Source organism: Solea solea, chromosome 2, assembly GCF_958295425.1.
Source record: "Solea solea chromosome 2, fSolSol10.1, whole genome shotgun sequence".
Classification (NCBI taxonomy): Eukaryota; Metazoa; Chordata; class Actinopteri; order Pleuronectiformes; family Soleidae; genus Solea; species Solea solea.
This window is the reverse complement of record NC_081135.1, coordinates 5,516,601-5,535,332: the sequence shown is the minus strand read 5'-3', so window position 1 is coordinate 5,535,332 and position 18,732 is coordinate 5,516,601. Positions and strand designations below refer to the sequence as shown.

General features: G+C 36.6%; 1 protein-coding gene across 2 annotated transcripts; it reads right to left on the bottom strand.

Annotated features, from left to right (window-relative positions):
- Positions 1–4,968: 4,968 nt before the first annotated feature.
- Positions 4,969–16,499, bottom strand: dpp4 (dipeptidyl-peptidase 4). 2 transcript variants are annotated; one of them, XM_058652466.1, is made up of 26 exons: positions 16,255–16,493; positions 16,025–16,112; positions 15,634–15,738; positions 13,770–13,861; positions 13,557–13,631; positions 13,411–13,463; positions 13,135–13,207; positions 12,834–12,954; positions 11,357–11,511; positions 11,169–11,266; positions 10,955–11,084; positions 9,990–10,028; positions 9,353–9,451; positions 9,158–9,228; positions 8,727–8,780; positions 8,509–8,642; positions 8,379–8,426; positions 8,185–8,283; positions 7,394–7,463; positions 7,091–7,285; positions 6,789–6,843; positions 6,570–6,669; positions 6,030–6,088; positions 5,865–5,937; positions 5,473–5,546; positions 4,969–5,377 (listed from the first exon to the last, which is right to left on the bottom strand). In XM_058652466.1, the coding sequence occupies exons 1-26, from the start codon at positions 16,255–16,257 to the stop codon at positions 5,285–5,287; spliced, it is 2,256 nt and encodes a 751-aa protein (XP_058508449.1). In that variant the 5' UTR covers positions 16,258–16,493; the 3' UTR covers positions 4,969–5,284. The 2 variants fall into 2 exon arrangements, with proteins under 2 accessions (XP_058508449.1, XP_058508448.1); XM_058652465.1 differs by having other exon boundaries at positions 11,169–11,511; positions 16,255–16,499.
- Positions 16,500–18,732: the final 2,233 nt, after the last annotated feature.

Here is an 18,732-nt window from a genome sequence, read left to right as displayed (position 1 = left end):
AATTTTACAAAAAAGACATAGGTTAGTATGTCTTCCAAAATTTTACAAAAAAGTCTTAGGTTAGTATGTCGTCCAAAATTTGAAAAAAAAGTGATAGGTTAGTATGTCGTCCAAAATTTGAAAAAAAAAGTGATAGGTTAGTATGTTGTCCAAAATTTGACAAAAAAGACATAGGTTAGTATGTCGTCCAAAATTTGACAAAAAAGTCATAGGTTAGTATGTCGTCCAAAATTTGACAAAAAAGTCATAGGTTAGTATGTTGTCCAAAATTTGACAAAAAAGTCATAGGTTAGTATGTCTTCCAAAATTTGACAAAAAAGTCATAGGTTAGTATGTCGTCCAAAATTTGACAAAAAAGTCATAGGTTAGTATGTCTTCCAAAATTTGACAAAAAAGACATAGGTTAGTATGTCGTCCAAAATTTGGAAAAAAAGTCATAGGTTAGTATGTCTTCCAAAATTTGACAAAAAAGTCATAGGTTAGTATGTCTTCCAAAATTTGACAAAAAAGTCATAGGTTAGTATGTCGTCCAAAATTTGAAAAAAAAGTGATAGGTTAGTATGTCGTCCAAAATTTGAAAAAAAAAGTGATAGGTTAGTATGTCGTCCAAAATTTGACAAAAAAGACATAGGTTAGTATGTCGTCCAAAATTTGACAAAAAAGTGATAGGTTAGTATGTCGTCCAAAATTTGAAAAAAAAGGTCATAGGTTAGTATGTCGTCCAACATTTGAAAAAAAAGTCATAGGTTAGTATGTCGTCCAAAATTTGACAAAAAAGTCATAGGTTAGTATGTCTTCCAAAATTTGACAAAAAAGACATAGGTTAGTATGTTGTCCAAAATTTGACAAAAAAGTCATAGGTTAGTATGTTGTCCAAAATTTGACAAAAAAGTCATAGGTTAGTATGTCTTCCAAAATTTGACAAAAAAGACATATGTTAGTATGTCTTCCAAAATTTGACAGAAAAGTCATAGGTTAGTATGTCGTCCAAAATTTGACAAAAAAGACATAGGTTAGTATGTCGTCCAAAATTTGACAAAAAAGTCATAGGTTAGTATGTCGTCCAAAATTTGAAAAAAAAGGTCATAGGTTAGTATGTCGTCCAACATTTGAAAAAAAAGTCATAGGTTAGTATGTCGTCCAAAATTTGACAAAAAAGTCATAGGTTAGTATGTCTTCCAAAATTTGACAAAAAAGACATAGGTTAGTATGTTGTCCAAAATTTGACAAAAAAGTCATAGGTTAGTATGTTGTCCAAAATTTGACAAAAAAGTCATAGGTTAGTATGTCTTCCAAAATTTGACAAAAAAGACATAGGTTAGCATGTCGTCCAAAATTTGGAAAAAAAGTCATAGGTTAGTATGTCTTCCAAAATTTGACAAAAAAGTCATAGGTTAGTATGTCGTCCAAAATCAGTCAAAAAAGTCATAGTATAGTATGTCGTGCAAAATCAGTCAAAAATGTCATAGTATAGTATGTTGTCCAAAATCAGTCAAAAAAGTCATAGTATAGTATGTCGTCCGAAATCAGTCAAAAATGTCATAGTATAGTATGTCGTCCAAAGTCAGTCAAAAATGTCATAGTATAGTATGACATTCCAAAATTTGACAAAAAAGTCATAGGTTAGTATGTCGTCCAAAATCAGTCAAAAAAGTCATAGTATAGTATGTCGTGCAAAATCAGTCAAAAATGTCATAGTATAGTATGTTGTCCAAAATCAGTCAAAAATGTCATAGTATAGTATGTCGTCCGAAATCAGTCAAAAATGTCATAGTATAGTATGTCGTCCAAAATCAGTCACAAAAGTCATAGGTTAGTATGTCGTCCAAAATCAGTCACAAAAGTCATAGTATAGTATGTCGTCCAAAATCAGTCAAAAATGTCATAGTATAGTATGTCGTGCAAAATGAGACAAAAAGGTCATAGGTTAGTATGTCGTCCAAAAATGGTCAAAAAAGTCATAGTATAGTATGTTGTGCAAAATGAGACAAAAAAGTCATAGTATAGTATGTCATCCAAAATTAGTCAAAAAAGTCATAGTATAGTATGTCGTCCAAAGTCAGTCAAAAATGTCATAGTATAGTATGTCATCCGAAATCAGTCAAAAAAGTCATAGTATAGTAAGTCATCCAAAATGACTCCAAAAAGTCATAGTATAGTATGTTGTGCAAAATGAGACAAAAAAGTCATAGTATAGTATGTCGTCCAAAATCACTCAAAAATGTCACAGTATAGTATGTCGTGCAAAATCAGTCAAAAAGGTCATAGGTTAGTATGTTGTCCAAAATTTGACAAAAAAGTCATAGGTTAGTATGTCTTCCAAAATTTGACAAAAAAGACATAGGTTAGTATGTCGTCCAAAATTTGGAAAAAAAGTCATAGGTCAGTATGTCTTCCAAAATTTGACAAAAAAGTCATAGGTTAGTATGTCTTCCAAAATTTGACAAAAAAGTCATAGTATAGTATGTCGTCCAAAATCAGTCACAAAAGTCATAGTATAGTATGTCGTCCAAAATGAGTCAAAAATGTCATAGTATAGTATGTCGTCCAAAATCAGTCAAAAACGTCATAGGTTAGTATGTCGTCCGAAATCAGTCAAAAATGTCATAGTATAGTATGTCGTCCAAAATCAGTCAAAAACATCATAGGTTAGTATGTCGTCCGAAATCAGTCAAAAATGTCATAGTATAGTATGTCGTCCAAAATCAGTTAAAAATGTCATAGTATAGTATGTCGTCCAAAATCAGTCAAAAATGTCATAGTAAAGTATGTGGTCCAAAATCTGTCAAAAAAGTCATAGGTTAGTATGTCGTCCAAAATCAGTCAAAAAAGTCATAGTATAGTATGTCGTCCAAAAATGGTCAAAAATGTCATAGTATAGTATGTCGTCCAAAATTAGTCAAAAATGTCATAGGCTAGTATGTCGTCCAAAATCAGTCACAAAAGTCATAGTATAGTATGTCGTCCAAAAATGGTCAAAAAAGTCATAGGTTAGTATGTCGTCCAAAAATGGTCAAAAAAGTCATAGGTTAGTATGTCGTCCAAAATTAGTCAAAAAGGTCATAGTATAGTATGTCGTCCAAAATCAGTCAAAAATGTCATAGTATAGTATGTGGTCCAAAATCAGTCAAAAAAGTCATAGGTTAGTATGTCGTCCAAAATTTGACAAAAAAGACATAGGTTAGTATTTCTTCCAAAATTTGACAAAAAAGACATAGGTTAGTATGTTGTCCAAAATTTGACAAAAAAGTCATAGGTTAGTATGTCGTCCAAAATCAGTCAAAAAAGTCATAGTATAGTATGTCGTGCAAAATCAGTCAAAAATGTCATAGTATAGTATGTTGTCCAAAATCAGTCAAAAATGTCATAGTATAGTATGTCGTCCGAAATCAGTCAAAAATGTCATAGTATAGTATGTCGTCCAAAGTCAGTCAAAAATGTCATAGTATAGTATGTCGTCAGAAATCAGTCAAAAATGTCATAGTATAGTATGTCGTCCAAAGTCAGTCAAAAAAGTCATAGGTTAGTATGTCTTCCAAAATTTGACAAAAAAGTCATAGGTTAGTATGTCGTCCAAAATTTGAAAAAAAAGTCATAGGTTAGTATGTCGTCCAAAATCTGACAAAAAAGTCATACTTTAGTATGTCGTCGAAAATTTGACAAAAAAGTCATAGGTTAGTATGTCGTCCAAAATTTGACAAAAAAGGCATACTTTAATATGTCGTCCAAAATTTGACAAAAAAGACATAGGTTAGTATGTCTTCCAAAATTTGACAAAAAAGTCATAGGTTAGTATGTCGTCCAAATTTTGACAAAAAAGTCATAGGTTAGTATGTTGTCCAAAATGTGACAAAAAAGACATAGGTTAGTATGTCGTCCAAAATGTGACAAAAAAGACATAGGTTAGTATGTCGTCCAAAATGTGACAAAAAAGTCATAGGTTAGTATGTCGTCCAAAATTTGACAAAAAAGTCATAGGTTAGTATGTCGTCCAAAATTTGACAAAAAAGGCATAGTTTAATATGTCGTCCAAAATTTGACAAAAAAGACATAGGTTAGTATGTCTTCCAAAATTTGACAAAAAAGGCATAGGTTAGTATGTCGTCCAAATTTTGACAAAAAAGTCATAGGTTAGTATGTCGTCCAAAATGTGACAAAAAAGACATAGGTTAGTATGTCGTCCAAAATGTGACAAAAAAGACATAGGTTAGTATGTCGTCCAAAATTTGACAAAAAAGTCATACTTTAGTATGTCGTCCAAAATTTGACAAAAAAAGACATACTTTTGTATGTCTTCCAAAATTTGAATTTTTTTTGCAATACTGCATTACTTCCTGTCTATCTATCTATCTATCTATCTATCTATCTATCTATCCATCCATCCATCGATCCATCCCTTCATCCAAAAGCTCTAAGAAAACAGTAAGAGTGTATGGAGCAGGTAGCTCAGTTGATAAGAACACTGCTGAGATGTTCCAATTTAGGTTCTTTTCTTGTGACAAACATGATAGTTTTAAAGTTCAACATCCAAAGTGAAAATTGAAAGGAGCTCTACATGTTCACGGTGGATGTGGTTTCACCACGCCACAAAGTGTGTGTCAGTGCCCAAGGTGACAGGTTCAGTTCCACAACTGCAAAGTTGTGTAGCTGTTAGTTGGTTCCCTTGGTTCAGCCTGGCTGTTGATGGCATAGCATTTTTTATTCTGTGCAATTCACTTTTACAATTCATTACAAGATTTTAACCTTAGACCTCAGAGACAGAAATCATCTTGACCAACTGAGTTATGTGTTCTCATTGAAAAATGGACTTAAAAAACTTGAAATATATATTATATATATAAATATATTAATTTATTCCAAGGTCTAAGTGATAATCTTATTTCATGTCACAGCAGTGTGAGTACAGCTTTTTATTCACTCACCATATTTAAATTCAGGTAAAGCAGCATAAGAAAGTAAAAAAAGGCATGTTGTTTAAATGTTTATTAATTTTTTTTTACATCAAACATTCAACAACTTCCCAAATTGAGTAAAACTGTATAAAACAAACGAGTGCATTATGTTTAAGTGGATCATTCAGTTCAATACAATACAGTTTTCTTGAGTGTATAGAAGCAAGACACATTTTCACATTAAGACTTGAACAACTTTGTCCATTTTCAAGAACAATGATTTTCCTTGGCATTTTGAACAGTAATAATAAAGCCTAAATCAACAGTTAAATTGTTATCACAAAAATGTTTTTTTTTTTTTCACATGAGATTTAAAAGAAAAGATGGGGGAGTCATGCAAAGCACCTCTGCAGGAAGTGAGTCATGTGGGTGTAGACGTGTTGATAGGCTGAGCCACCAAGCCCGTGATCCTTGTCCGTGTACCACTGAAAGATGGAAACATTTATTTCAGTGAACCTGTTGTTTACAGAAACACATCATGTTCCACTGATTCCACTTCATTTTTTCACACGTCGCTCACCATTGCTTCAAAATCCACCTGCTCCTCCACTAGAGCTTCTGAGATCTCAGCTGCCTGCTGGAAATGAACGTTGTCTAGAAGAGCAAACAATGAATGAAACACTGATTTATAGTCTGACAAATTAAAAAAAAAGAAGAAAAATATAAATAAAATGGCTGGTTTAGTTATTAGAAATAATATTAGGCCGTACAATAGCCAAAATATTTAATATTATGCACAAAGTTTGGGAAACACTGCTTAAGACAGTCTGTTATCACAAAAAAGGTTGAAGAACAGTTTTATCAGGGATGTAAGTTTAAGCATCTACAAAAAACACATAGCTAGTCGACCTATATAATACACAAGTAATAAATATGCCTCAAGTTAACAGTTTAAGGCCCTGTTTGACTCACCATCAGCTGTTCCATGCACCAGAAGATACTGCACGGAATGAAAATTCTTTGCCCTTGCTGTTACTGTTGAGTTCTGCACACAGACACATTTTTGTGTGTTGGTAATCGCAAGTAACAGCAGAAATAATACTTACAATCAAACATGTGAAAACGTGTGAAACTCACATTGTAGGCATCAGTGTTCTGTGAAGGTTCCAGCATGTAACGCTCTGTGTAGATTGAGTCTGAAATACACAGTCCACAGATACATGTTGATGTTATTATTATTATCATTATTCTGCCTTTATTTGGTCTTTATGAACAGAAGTTATGTTAACGTCAACGTTAGTTGTTTGCTGCGTCCTTCATCTGAAAATGGGCTCTGTCGTGCAATACCATCATACCAGATTAAAGGGAGGTGTTTGCGTGTATACAGCAGCAGTGCAGGGGCGGACGGAGACAAGAAGCACAACAAATAATGCTTTTTTGAGAAGGATAATTATTTTCTGAGGCTTTACGTGGGTGCTTCTTTGTGTTTTCAGTCATATTCCAGTTTCCAGTCGTCTCACTTTGCTGGTTCACTGTCTGTCTGTCTTAATATAAAACAGATGACCTCCTGTGTGCAGCGTGGGAATGTCGGTGAGAGTCGAGTGGAGCTGAACTCACTCAAGGTTTGAATGTAACAGACATTATACCGACAAGTTACAAACTGCAGCTTTAACATACCATAGTATTTCCATTTGGAAACTGGAGCCACCGCCATTCCACATTTGAAAACTCCACTGCCAGATCCCAAAGCCATTGACGTGACATATCCACCATAAGACTGTGGCAGACAAACAGAGCATTACTTCAGCTCATGTCTTGTTTTAAGTAAACATCAGTCACTCTGATAGCAGGGTGTCAACATGTTGACTTCATTGACTGAACTCTGACCGTACTTACCCAGCCCCAAATAGCAACTCTGTCTTTGTCAATGAAGCCTCGTTTGATGAATTCCCTTGAAATGAAACCAAACGAAAGACAATTATTCAGGGAAGGACAGGAGATGACATGGGTTTAAGGTGACCAACAAAGCACTTGTGATCGTCATCGTCACTCAGAGTGATTCATGCACTTGAAGTAAGTCTGTGTTGGAGCCAGTAAAACAAGTACAATCCAGTTCCATCAAGCATTTCTAGGAAATGGTGAAGCTTGTTTTTTTGAGCTGCACTGACTTTGACTAAACTGCCCCCCTCTTTCCTTACCTGGCTGCTGCTATCTGATCTTCCACCTCATAGGTTCCCAGGCGTTGGTAGATTTCATGCATTAACTTGTTACCCTGGTAACCACTTCCTCTTCCATCAAAGCTGGCCACGATGATATTCTCAGTGCTGGCCAGGTAAGTGGACCAGCTCACACTGTAGGTATAGTCTACTGTCTGACTGCAGGGCCCTGCGTACCTGAGACATTGGGTAAAAAGACAATCAGTTTGTTACCGTAATTGAAAAAAGTAAATAAAAATGTCACTTTTACAACTCGTTTTATTGCTGCTTTTAATTGATACTTACACATCTATCAGTAAAGGGTATTTCTTAGATTCATCAAAGCCTGGAGGTAAAACCATCTGGAACCAGAGATCTATCAAAAATACAAACATCCATACAACAATGTGAATACATTTATCTCTGTTTTGAAATGTAAAGAGGTGTTTGTGCCGAGATAAAAGAGTAAGAGAACAATAGATCATTACATAAACATAAAAGACCTGTATTGAAAACTGTAAAGGTATTTCAGACTTTGCACAAAAACAATCATGCAGTGGTTTAATGTGATTTTCTGGTTTCCAGTAGAGTGTGTGTGTATTTTAAATATTGGCTTTTGTTGTAAAATAATGAATTTGAACTCATTTGGACTCAAAACTGTAACTGACACCACATGTGGAGCTGGGCACACGGCCTTTAACGAGACACGGATGGCTGAATACTTTGGAAGAGTGGGGAAAACACTGCATGAATAAAGGAGGTAAAGGGAAGCATTTAGAGTGCTTTGAGTTTGAAAGTACAGAAAGTGTTGAACAAGGCCAACATATTTATATATATATACATATATATAACTCCTATCAAAGATCATTTTGGTGATGTAATGATGTAAAAATATACACATACACAGTGGGGCATACATGCAAACACTGACTATGGTCAGACTGATTCAATTGTTATTTGGAAAACAGAAAACAGAACAGACACATGTGGATGCACAATGTGAACAATGTGTCCTCTCTAGTGTAAGTATAACAAATGCACACCACATATCTGTGCCACATTACTTTCAACCCCATGTCGTTGTTGAATTCACTGACCGTATCCAGCCACTCTGATTTTGTCACGGAGCATGGTGGGCATTTGGATGTCCGATATCAGGCCGCTAAATGCACTGTTGTTCTCCAAAGCTTTCAGCTCTACACGTGTAAAACAAAACAGAGAAATATCCTTCAAGTACATGCTTTCTTCCTTACAGTATTACAACAGATTCAGATCTAAGTGTGTCGCCTACCTGTGTTTTTCTGAGTATCCATTAGAGAGTGGTAAGGGATGCCTGGACCTTTAAATACAAGTTACATTTAGTATTATTTATAAACGATCTACACAGAAATGTACAGTTGTCAAGTTTAAGTGTAACTGACCACTGCAGCTCATGCGGTAGTAGGAGGCATTGTGGCTGAAGTAAGCTGAGTTATATTGACATTTCTCTCCATGTAATTCACAAGTCAGACACTTGGGGACTTGTTTAAGCCCCACGTGTCCACTGCTTGTCCACCTGACACACACACACACACACATAAGAAATTAATTTCAAATGAAATGACATTGTTCTACATATGATAGCAACCAAAAGTCTTACTCATAAACATTCCTTCCTCCTGGCTTGCCATCTTTTTCGTTACTTCTGTAATATCTGTGGAATAATGAGAAATGGGAGGAGTTAGGGAGGAATTCACTGATATGTCTCCATCATAATCATCACAGACCCTAAGATAAACTGAAAACCAAATATCTATAAACAGTGTCTAAAATTAAGAATAATCTGTCATAAATTATGAATAAGAGACTATTTTTATTAATTAGACTATTTAGACTACATACTGGATAAAATTAAATAAAGGGTATGAGATATACATATACACTAGTACAATGAACCTCATCAGTGTAATGTGGGAATTAAATGGAATGAGTTATAAGGAAAAAGACATTGACCCTCATTTATCAAACCGTCATAGAAATAAGTCGATCTTTGTGCAGAAACCATTGCGTAACAGCGTGATTCCAACTTACAATTTGTCTGCGGTGACTTTCATGATGTCAATCACTTCCCATTCTCCACTGGTGATCTGTGTAACTGTTGTCTGCATGCATAAGACATAACATTTTAACATCTTGATCAATTGTAACACTCAGATTAGTTACAGCAGGTTATAACAAACTGTTTCTTGTGCAAAACTCAACAAAAATACTGATCATGTGACCTACCCCAACTACATGATGAATGTGCATGTACCCTTTGCTGTCACTCATCAGGAGGTAGAAGCTGTTTTTGTCTGCAGCAATAACAGGTTTCGGTGGAGAGAACTGGAAAGAACATGAGAATATTAGAATAAAGTGCACATTATCACGAGTGCACAAGTGAAATCAACTTGGTTTTAAAGGCCCAGTGTGTAACATTTTCTTTTTAATATAATATAATGTGTGTCATCCCTTTAAAAATAAAAATGTGTTGGTTTTCGTAGCCTTAGAACAAGCTTTTTGTATGTACTTTTGGAAAAAACGCTGAAGCCTGAACAGACAAACCAGCCAGAGTGTGTATCAACGGTTGAATTAGACATTTTAGCAGCATCCGTCCTCTGTCCTTTATTTGTCAAAAAAAAATGCACCGTTAGATGTCACTTATTCGTACACACTGGACCTTTGAAGAGCAATTTTATATGTTCTCGCTGTGAAATGAACAAAACCAGCAATGTCACTGTCACTGTTAATGCAGCATTGAGTGACTCGAGTGTAATGTACGTTGTTTAAAATATTCAGGACTTTCATTTTGGCAAGACAATGGTCATTGTTGGTTCTGATGTTTTTAGCAGATTTTTTTTCTTTAATAGCAAAGAAGACTTACCCGTCCAATCCAGCCTGAGGTACTGATCACCTTCAAATCCTGTACAAAGATGGGCAACTAACATTAATGCTGTTAGTAGGTACATTACATAACAACATAGCAGACAAAGAGACCCTTGAATCAACATGGGTCATTTTCTTTTTTCTACAACTGCTGTTACACAGGAAACTGGAAAGTGAAATGATGAGTGAAGGTTTGTTTTTGTTCGCCACCCAGTTTAATCAAGTGTGTGACATGGAGCTAAGAAGAGGAAATGTCCCTGATTAAAGGGATAATTCAGGGGTTTTTGAAGTGTGGCTGTATGAGATACAAGGTCCACACTGACCACGCTGAAGGTTTACAACACCTCTGACGTTTGACATGCTTTGTTTGGATTTCAGTGTCATAAGTTTACCAAAGCAGGCAGTAGAAGAATAACAGCTCCTGTGTCCCTGCAAGCTAAAAACACAGGTTTCGTCTGATATGGACTTTGGTGTGGGGGATTGAACGGTTTCCAAACTGTGATAAACACAATGGACATATTCACAAGATATTTTAGATATACGCAGAAATAAAGTTCCTCATTATCTGTTGATAATGTGTTATACTCATAGAACCACACTTCAAAAAACCTTTCATAGATCTACATATGAATACAGTTAACACAGTCAAGGTCACATTTATCCAAGTATGTACCCCACAAGCCATGTGTGCACTGCAGGGTATAATTGATCAGTGCAATTGTTTCTCCTGTCCATACTGGCCGTAAAGCCGTTGCTCTGTTATGCATTTGCTATGTGAGAGATGACGAGTCAGCTAAATACAGGTCTATAAACCCTTACCTTATCCTTCCTGGCAGTAAAAGGTGTTGTTATGTGTAGATTTTATTGCTCCTACAATGGTCTGTGTGCTAGTATCACTGTGAAACATCCCAGGTGGTGCACTGTTCTATTGCGATAATACCTGCTCATAACATCACATTTTACCTCAGCTGGATCCCAACCAGATCCACTAAAGTTGTAGATCTGAAGGATGAGGTGGTTTTGTACTCTCTTCAGCCATTGGACAGCGATGTGGTTATCTGTCATCCAAGTTACAGAAGCCAAGTAGTGATCACTGAGGGCAAGAGAAGAAATGAAACCATAACCAGGCCTGTCTCTCATTTGAGATAATCCCACGTTTGATAATCTGTTACATTACCTTGATCTGAATTCAGCTGGAACAACAACCTCAGTGATTTTTGTTGTGTTGTCAGTGTCTACAACAAACACTTTCACAACAGCGTTTGGAGTGCCTGGCTGCATGACAAAGGAATGTGGAAAATAATAAAGTTTATGAGTCATGTGCCCGTGGATTAGAGCAAGAAAAGAACTGGATGGATGTCCCACCTTTGGATATGGTATAGAAACAGTGCTGGGGTACTGGTCCTCACCGTACCAGGTGTACTCTATAACGTGAACTTCTGTGTCGTTGAATTCTGCATAAGCCACATACTTCCCTCCTGGTGACCACCAGAGAGCCTGGGGGGATGAAAACATCTCCTCTGGAAAGTGGAGAGGGAAGCACTTGGGTCAGGTTAGAAGTACCGTGCTAAAAAAATGCACTAACAACAAATGTATTGTTCTATAAAAATTTCTGCAGTCCTTTGATTGATTTTCATGTTTTCACCGTGTAGAAGAATTCTGTCTTTCCTCCACTGGGTCACTTTTTTTTTCTTGAAATGCATGTCTATTAGTTATTATCTTTATCTTTATTGTCTTTGCTGCTGTGACAATGTAAATTTCCCCACTATGAGACTAATAAACGACAATCTTGTCTTATCTTATCTTAGGTATCTCCCTTTACTGGTGCAATGTTCCTATTGCCTTTGTCTTTCTTAATGGTGACATAGACCGGAAGCTCCAATTAACGCTGCGTATGTGTGTGTATCTGCGTCATTACCTCGTTTATGAAACCCTAAAGTTTCAGAACAAACAGTTCAGCCACTGCTGAGAAAATAGTGTTGTATTGTTTTCCTGGGCTCTGCGAAGCGGATCGGCACTTCCCTATGCTGATGATGTCATCAGAAAACCTCACCACTCCTCTCACCACCGTAGCGCCTCCCGGTGCGGGCACTAGTCCGGGCACATCCGGTTGCGTACATTCAACCGCAGAAGAAGAACTACTCTCGTTGTAGCTGCTGAGATGCAGAGCATCCACCGTGCCAGAGGGGGAGCTGTGTATCTGAGAGCTGGCCTACCAATTACGTCACTTCCTACCTGGCCAATCACAGGACAGTGGGAAAGCTCTCGTTGGCTGGCCAATCACAACACAGTCCACGTTCTGGGGGTGTGGTTTTGGTCTGAAACAGCGCGGCTGACGAGAGCGTCAGTGAGGAGATATTTTGATCGGCTCGTTTGCAGCGACTGGGAGGTTTTTAACCATGAAAACAAGTTCATATATGTAAGTAGACCTCCATAACTAACATATATGTGCTATACCAGCATTCGATGTCACCTTTAATACAAAACAAATAATTTCCTGTGTTACCAGGCGATACAAGATCTAAACACCACTTCACTGAAAGAAACACAGAAAGAATCACTGATCTTGTGATAACACACAGCACTTTGAAAAATCACTGACAGTAATTTGGCCTTTTCCTGTTTACTCAAACAAACTCAGCCAAAGCTTTAAGTGTAGCAGTAGCTACACTTAAAAAAAAATGTGTGATAATATATGAATGGCTTTTCTTTATTTTGGCCTGGAGCTGCCAATTAGCAAATCAAGGTTTGATCGAATAACATTTGCTTTTATTATTCCAAAAATAAATACAAATCATTATCCAGGTAATGTTTATCCAGGACAGATTTATGTGCTGCTTACCTTCATACACCCAGTCTGGAACCCCATTAAAAATCAGATTCTCCACGCCAGTGAATGTGATTTGCTGTCGCGGGGACTGAGGACTGGTCTTTATGTACACGTTATTTTTCCAAACAAAGGCCTGGAAAGTTCAGAAAAGACATCAAAGTTTGTTTTCAAAAACCCTTAAGAGACTCATTTTCTCATTTTTCAAGTCCTTCTACTTTGCTCAAGTGTTTGGCAAAGGCTGCACTCGACTGCCTCATTTACAGCCCACTTCAAAACAAACGTGTTACTCAAAGTTATGAGTATACAAGCTCACCAGTTTGTTCCCTTCAGGAGCCCAAGCGAAGTACTGGACTTCATCAGGAATGTTTGAGGGAGTGATAAATTTCCTGAAACACATTTTTAAAAATACCTCAGAGATTTGCCACAAGTGCACTGAGTTTTCCTTCCACAGCTGCAACTGCAGACGCCACTGTCATGTCAACACATGTGCTCTAAAACTGCCGCACTTAGGTGTAACTATGAAACAATGCTGCTACTTGGTATTGCGTGTAAAAAAAAAAAGAAGAAAATTCATCACTGTAACACTCACTTTGATTCCAGGTCATACAGTGAATATGAAGCCGTGAAAGAATGCCTCCACAACTAAAGGGACGGAAGCAAAACAAGGTGCAATGTGGTCACTCAGGGGCTGCAAATGTTCACGTTCTAATTCGAGTGAGGAGACGGTTTGTGTACCTTGGAATAGTTGCTCATGAAAGCAACATATCTGCGGTCAGCTGACAGCTGGTAGTCATAAGCGCTTTTTTCATTCTGTGTTGAAAGAGAAAAGAAACATGTCAGAGGCCACGCCCAACATCATAGTTTGTTTGGATGGTTGCAGAGTTTTCATGGTGACAACATTTCCTTCATGAAAGAAATACACACACACACACACACAGACTGACTTACAAATGTGTCTTTGCTCAGGAACTCTGTGCTCGCTCCAGTGACCACACTGTGGAGGTAGACCGAGCCTTCAGATTTATGAAGATATTCATGATCTGTTATGGGTGGTAATAAAAAAGGAATGTGATGAAATAATTCACTTATGCTCAGTAATATGTTAAAAATGAATGAGTCATTATGACAGCAGCATGTGATATTAATTCCTGCTGCAAACAAAAGTAAGTAAATCCAGTCAATAAGACGTTAAAGCCACAGAGAAATGAGAAAGGGGAGGTGTTTGGGAGGAGGTGCACTGTATGATCCAGGGTTTTTGGAGCTTGAACCATGTTAGAGAAAAAATTAAATCTCGATCTAGTTTTGACTTTTTGTTTGTCCTTCACCATCATGGTTGACCCTTCACAAATGTATATGACATCAGATTAGTTGGAATGGAACTCACTTTAAAGGTCCAGTGTGTCAAATATAGGCAAAGAATTTTCACTTGGCAGAAACTGACAATTATATAAAATATAAAATATAAAGAACAAGTTTACAATGGCCTGATAGTATGAATAGTTGTTTTTCATTACCCCAGAGCCTTTTTTATTTATATCAGGAGTGATTTTGGACTGACATGTTTTTATAACAGCCCACAATGGACAAACTAAACATGTTCTGAGTTTTGAGGTGAGGAATTTTCACCCGCAACAAGTGAATTGTAAGTGAATTGTTCCTCTTCCTACCAGATTTAGAAAATGGCTATTTTCCATTTGCAGTCACTGGTTAGAAAGAGAGACTCATACAAGCTGCTTTTATGAAACTGCTTCTCAGATACATTCATCTACAAACTACTGATGGAATCTGAGTGAGGTTTTATCATATTCAAACTGGCCAATTATCAATATTGCACAGTGAACTGGAAGAGAATAATTGTGATTAAAACTACACTAACCAGGGAGAAAAGAGTGGCATGTTTAAACACATTTTAAAAAATTGTTTAAAAAAATCCATTCACTCTTGTAGCAATATGTCAGTGTTTGCATGTGAAAACCAGTGTGATTAACAACAATTGCAGGAAGAGGGACTGCTGCGCTTGGTTTGGATACACTGCACCACAGAGATTGAGTGAAGGCATCTAATGTTTGAAGTGTATGTATACAAATATGTACATTGACACTGAAACTGCCTCTGTTTATCTTCTTAAATGCATTTATTTCTAATATATTGTGCCTGTCATAGATTAAAGTGCACAGAGGGGACACCGTTGTTTAAGTGTCTAATAAAATGCAGATTGATTATGTATTTAGCTTTTGAAAAACTGGCAGAAGCACAAGATAAATTGTATCATACAGTTTTTTAGTAAGTTGGTCATTTCCAACAGGGATTCATTAAACATCCTGTAATTGCAATTTTGGAGTTAGCGAGTGGCAAAGGCTGCAGTATAAGTATTTGTTCTATTCTTTATGGTTATAACTGCCAAAAATGGATCAGTTATTAAATCATTTATTAATTACTACATACATTGTGGACTATTTTCATATTTTTTATAATCAGTTAAATGGTTTAGCGTTTCTTTAAAATAAAACAAAACAAAACACAATCAACTTTTCAAATCGTTCCAGAAGATAATCAAGAGATTGATTGTTGATGAAAATATTAATTAGCACATGTTGGGAACAATGAACATCTTTAAGCTCGTAACATTGCATTAAATTATGGTGGTTAATGTTTTTATGCTGCTGTGTAGTGACGTGCCATCTTGTTTTAAATCTCTAAAAATAAATATTTTGATATATATACATATATATATACATATAAAAATCTAATTGCAGACAGACTCCTCCTTCACCCAGATATCACAGTGTACTTCACAAAATGTCCACCCCACCTGAGATCCATCTCATATTGTAGGACGTTGGTCTCAGTGAGTTGTTGAAGACATCCTCTAGTGAGAAGAACCTCTGGTTTTGGTTCCCACCCTGGTCCTTCCCCTCTGAAACACACAGTGGAAAGAAAGTTAGAGACCAAAATGTCTTAGGTTTCAGATAATCACACGTGATTAAAGAAGGTAAGAGCTGATATCAAGGCTGGAAGTGATTATTAAAAAAAAAAAAAAAAAAAAAATTAAGAAATCTGTATTTCTGAATTGGTGCCTTTCAAGAAGCGGATCGTGCGTAATTACGCGTGCGTAATGATCGTTCTGTTGGACGTACAGTATTTAACGGTGCATTTTAGGTTTTTAATTACAAAACGTGAGTGATGTCAACGCAAATACTCACCATTCAGAAATATAGCGGTGGGTACCGCTATCAAAACGACCACGATTGCTACAGCAAAAACCCCGAGGAGCACCTTTGCGATTGGAACCTGTCCAAAACAGAAAAGTCAGATGGCTTTCCAAAAACACGCGTCTGTTGATGTGGAGAAGCATTCCTCCACATCATCAACAACAACAACAACAACAACAACAGCAGCAACAACATGTAAATATTCGTTAACAACCACCAACCATTTTCCCCTGTGCGTAAAAAAGGGGTAATGTGATGTGTAAAACCAATAACCGAGTCACTGCTCCAGCGATCCGGTGGGCTCCACGCGCGGAGAGACTCTATAGTTATGCACCACAACGGGCTTTGCTGTTAAATATTATCTCAGGTGTAGTTTCAAAGGTGGGATCGTAAATGTCCAGCGGAGTAAAGTTCGTGGGTTCCGCACGTGTTGCGGTATTTTGAGGAAGTGTCCGGCTGTTGCTGCCCAGACTGTCAAATGAAACATTTTACCGCGAGCACTCTAACATAGTAAACCCACTTTTTTCTTCCTCAGCAGTTGCAAAATAATGTTTTCTTCAAAGCTGCAACATGACTCAGAAAAGTTTTTTCAAGCACAACACAAGTGCGTTGATCTGATCTAAGGGAGAGTTGATTCTCTTTGGTTATTTCCTCATGATGAAAAACAGGGTCAACAGCTGCTCGACAAAAAAAGCCTACAAAGTAAATGTAATTCGAAGAACATAGAATACAAAGCTAGATGTTGCACCTTGTTCGAAAACACAAAATGATGTGACATTAATAACTACAACATTAAAAACCAGTAACCACACAGTACAAAGTGATACAGATTAACCTGATTCTCTTCTCTTCTCTCTCTCTCACACACACACACACAAACACACACGCACACACTCAAATACACACACGTTAATCATATTATTCACAGAGTTTAACCAATATAATACTACATAATATTCTAGGTGTCTTTGTTAATCTGTGGTTATATAAGCTCTTCATAGTGACATTCTGCAGAACAAAAGTTACTTGAATAGAATGTTCCATAGATTAAATGTAACATTATGTGCTTCACCCCCCTTATACATTAATACATAAAGCTAAATATTGATACAATCCTAATAATAGATAAGCAGAGTAATCATAGGCAAAAATTAGATTAATGAAGTACTGTAAAATACCCAAGTGTAAAATAAGCTAAATAAATTGGTAGACAATCAGGCCAGACTAATTTTTGTTTCTTTTTTTTTTTACCACCAAAGTTTGTTTTGTTTCAGCTTTCATACTGTATATTCATATTATGAAACTGTAAACATGTTACTGACAAGATGAATCAGGACATCGGATAACATGTTTATGAAGTAAAGGCACTGTACTAAAATATTCCACTCAATTAAAAAAACAATTACTTTGATGGAATTTTACTTAATTATAAGTCAAATTATTAATTTCTGATTTTGAAAGTAAAAAAGTAGCTTTTTTAAAAAGTACTTTGACAAAAAGTTAATTACTTTTTTTTTACTTTTAATTACTCTCTTATTTAGTGTAAAAAAAAAAAAATAAAACAATGGGATGTATAATCTCCATATAATTATTTTTCATTCAAGGAATACCTTTACAAGTATAACATAATACAATGTGTGGACATGTGACATTCAAAACATTTAGCTGTTAAACCTGTTTAACACACTTAAACAGGTCCCACTTTGAGACAGGTGTAACAGCTGTCTCAAAGGCATATTGCTATGTTTTTACTGTTTATTAGACTGATGCAGCTAAATACTTTAAATAAAACATACTTAATTAAAATAAGTTTTTTTTTGTTTTGATTTTTAAAAAGGACAAGTACACTACAAAAAAACTACTCAATTACAGTAACATGAGTAAATGCAATTAATTAGTTTCCACTCCAGAAATAAAACATTCTTCTGACGGGTGTAACACTGAATCATAACGCAATGAAACACCTTTGCTCAGCTCATTACATTCTACTGCCACCAGGATAGGTGGTTAACATTGGTTAACATTAACAAACTTTATTGCAGACTTTGTCTTATCTCTGGTTTTTGTACCATCATGTTTCCATAATGATCACAATCTGATTATTATCTCCTGTAGAGACACAACAGCAGTAATTCATGACTGGTTTTCTTTTTTTTGTTCCTTGTCATCGGTTAATTTTGGATCCGGATGCAGCACACAGTATCATGGAGGTCTCTTTTAGTGTCCTTTAATTACACTTGTGAATACACCGACAATAAAGGCAGGACGGCAGCAACACTTGCAAACTGCCACAACAGACAGGCACCCGGCTGAGGTTATGTCCAGGGTTCAGACAAGGTGGGTAGGTCAGGAGCAGGCAGAGCCGGAAACTGAAAATCAGTCCTTAGGAGTGCTGGAATGTCTAGCATTGCATATGAAAAATGCAGCAAAACGGATGCGGAGGCAGTAATGTGGCCTTGAAGTCATGGTATGCAGCATGCATCCCTGGTCTGGAGCAGAGCTGGATGCAGACAACCGCTGAGGAATGGTGGCCTGCTTCAGGAAGACCTGGTGAGAAGAGGGACTCCATCCCAAGATGGGCCCCGTGAACCAATCAATGTGTGGATTGTGATGCCGGAGCCAGGAGTGTCCCAGGATCAGAGGAAGATGTGAAGACTTCAGGATGTGAAATTTGATTGTCTCATGGTGGTCGCAGGTCA

What these genes read in the sequence shown, in the direction of transcription:
- dpp4 (XM_058652465.1), bottom strand. An exon ending in GAGTTGCTATTTGGGGCTGG is followed by an intron (nt 6,670 to 6,788) that starts GTAAGTACGGTC and finishes TGTCTGCCACAG; the next exon opens with TCTTATGGTGGATATGTCAC. An exon ending in GGTGCATGGAACAGCTGATG is followed by an intron (nt 5,547 to 5,864) that starts GTGAGTCAAACA and finishes TTGCTCTTCTAG; the next exon opens with ACAACGTTCATTTCCAGCAG.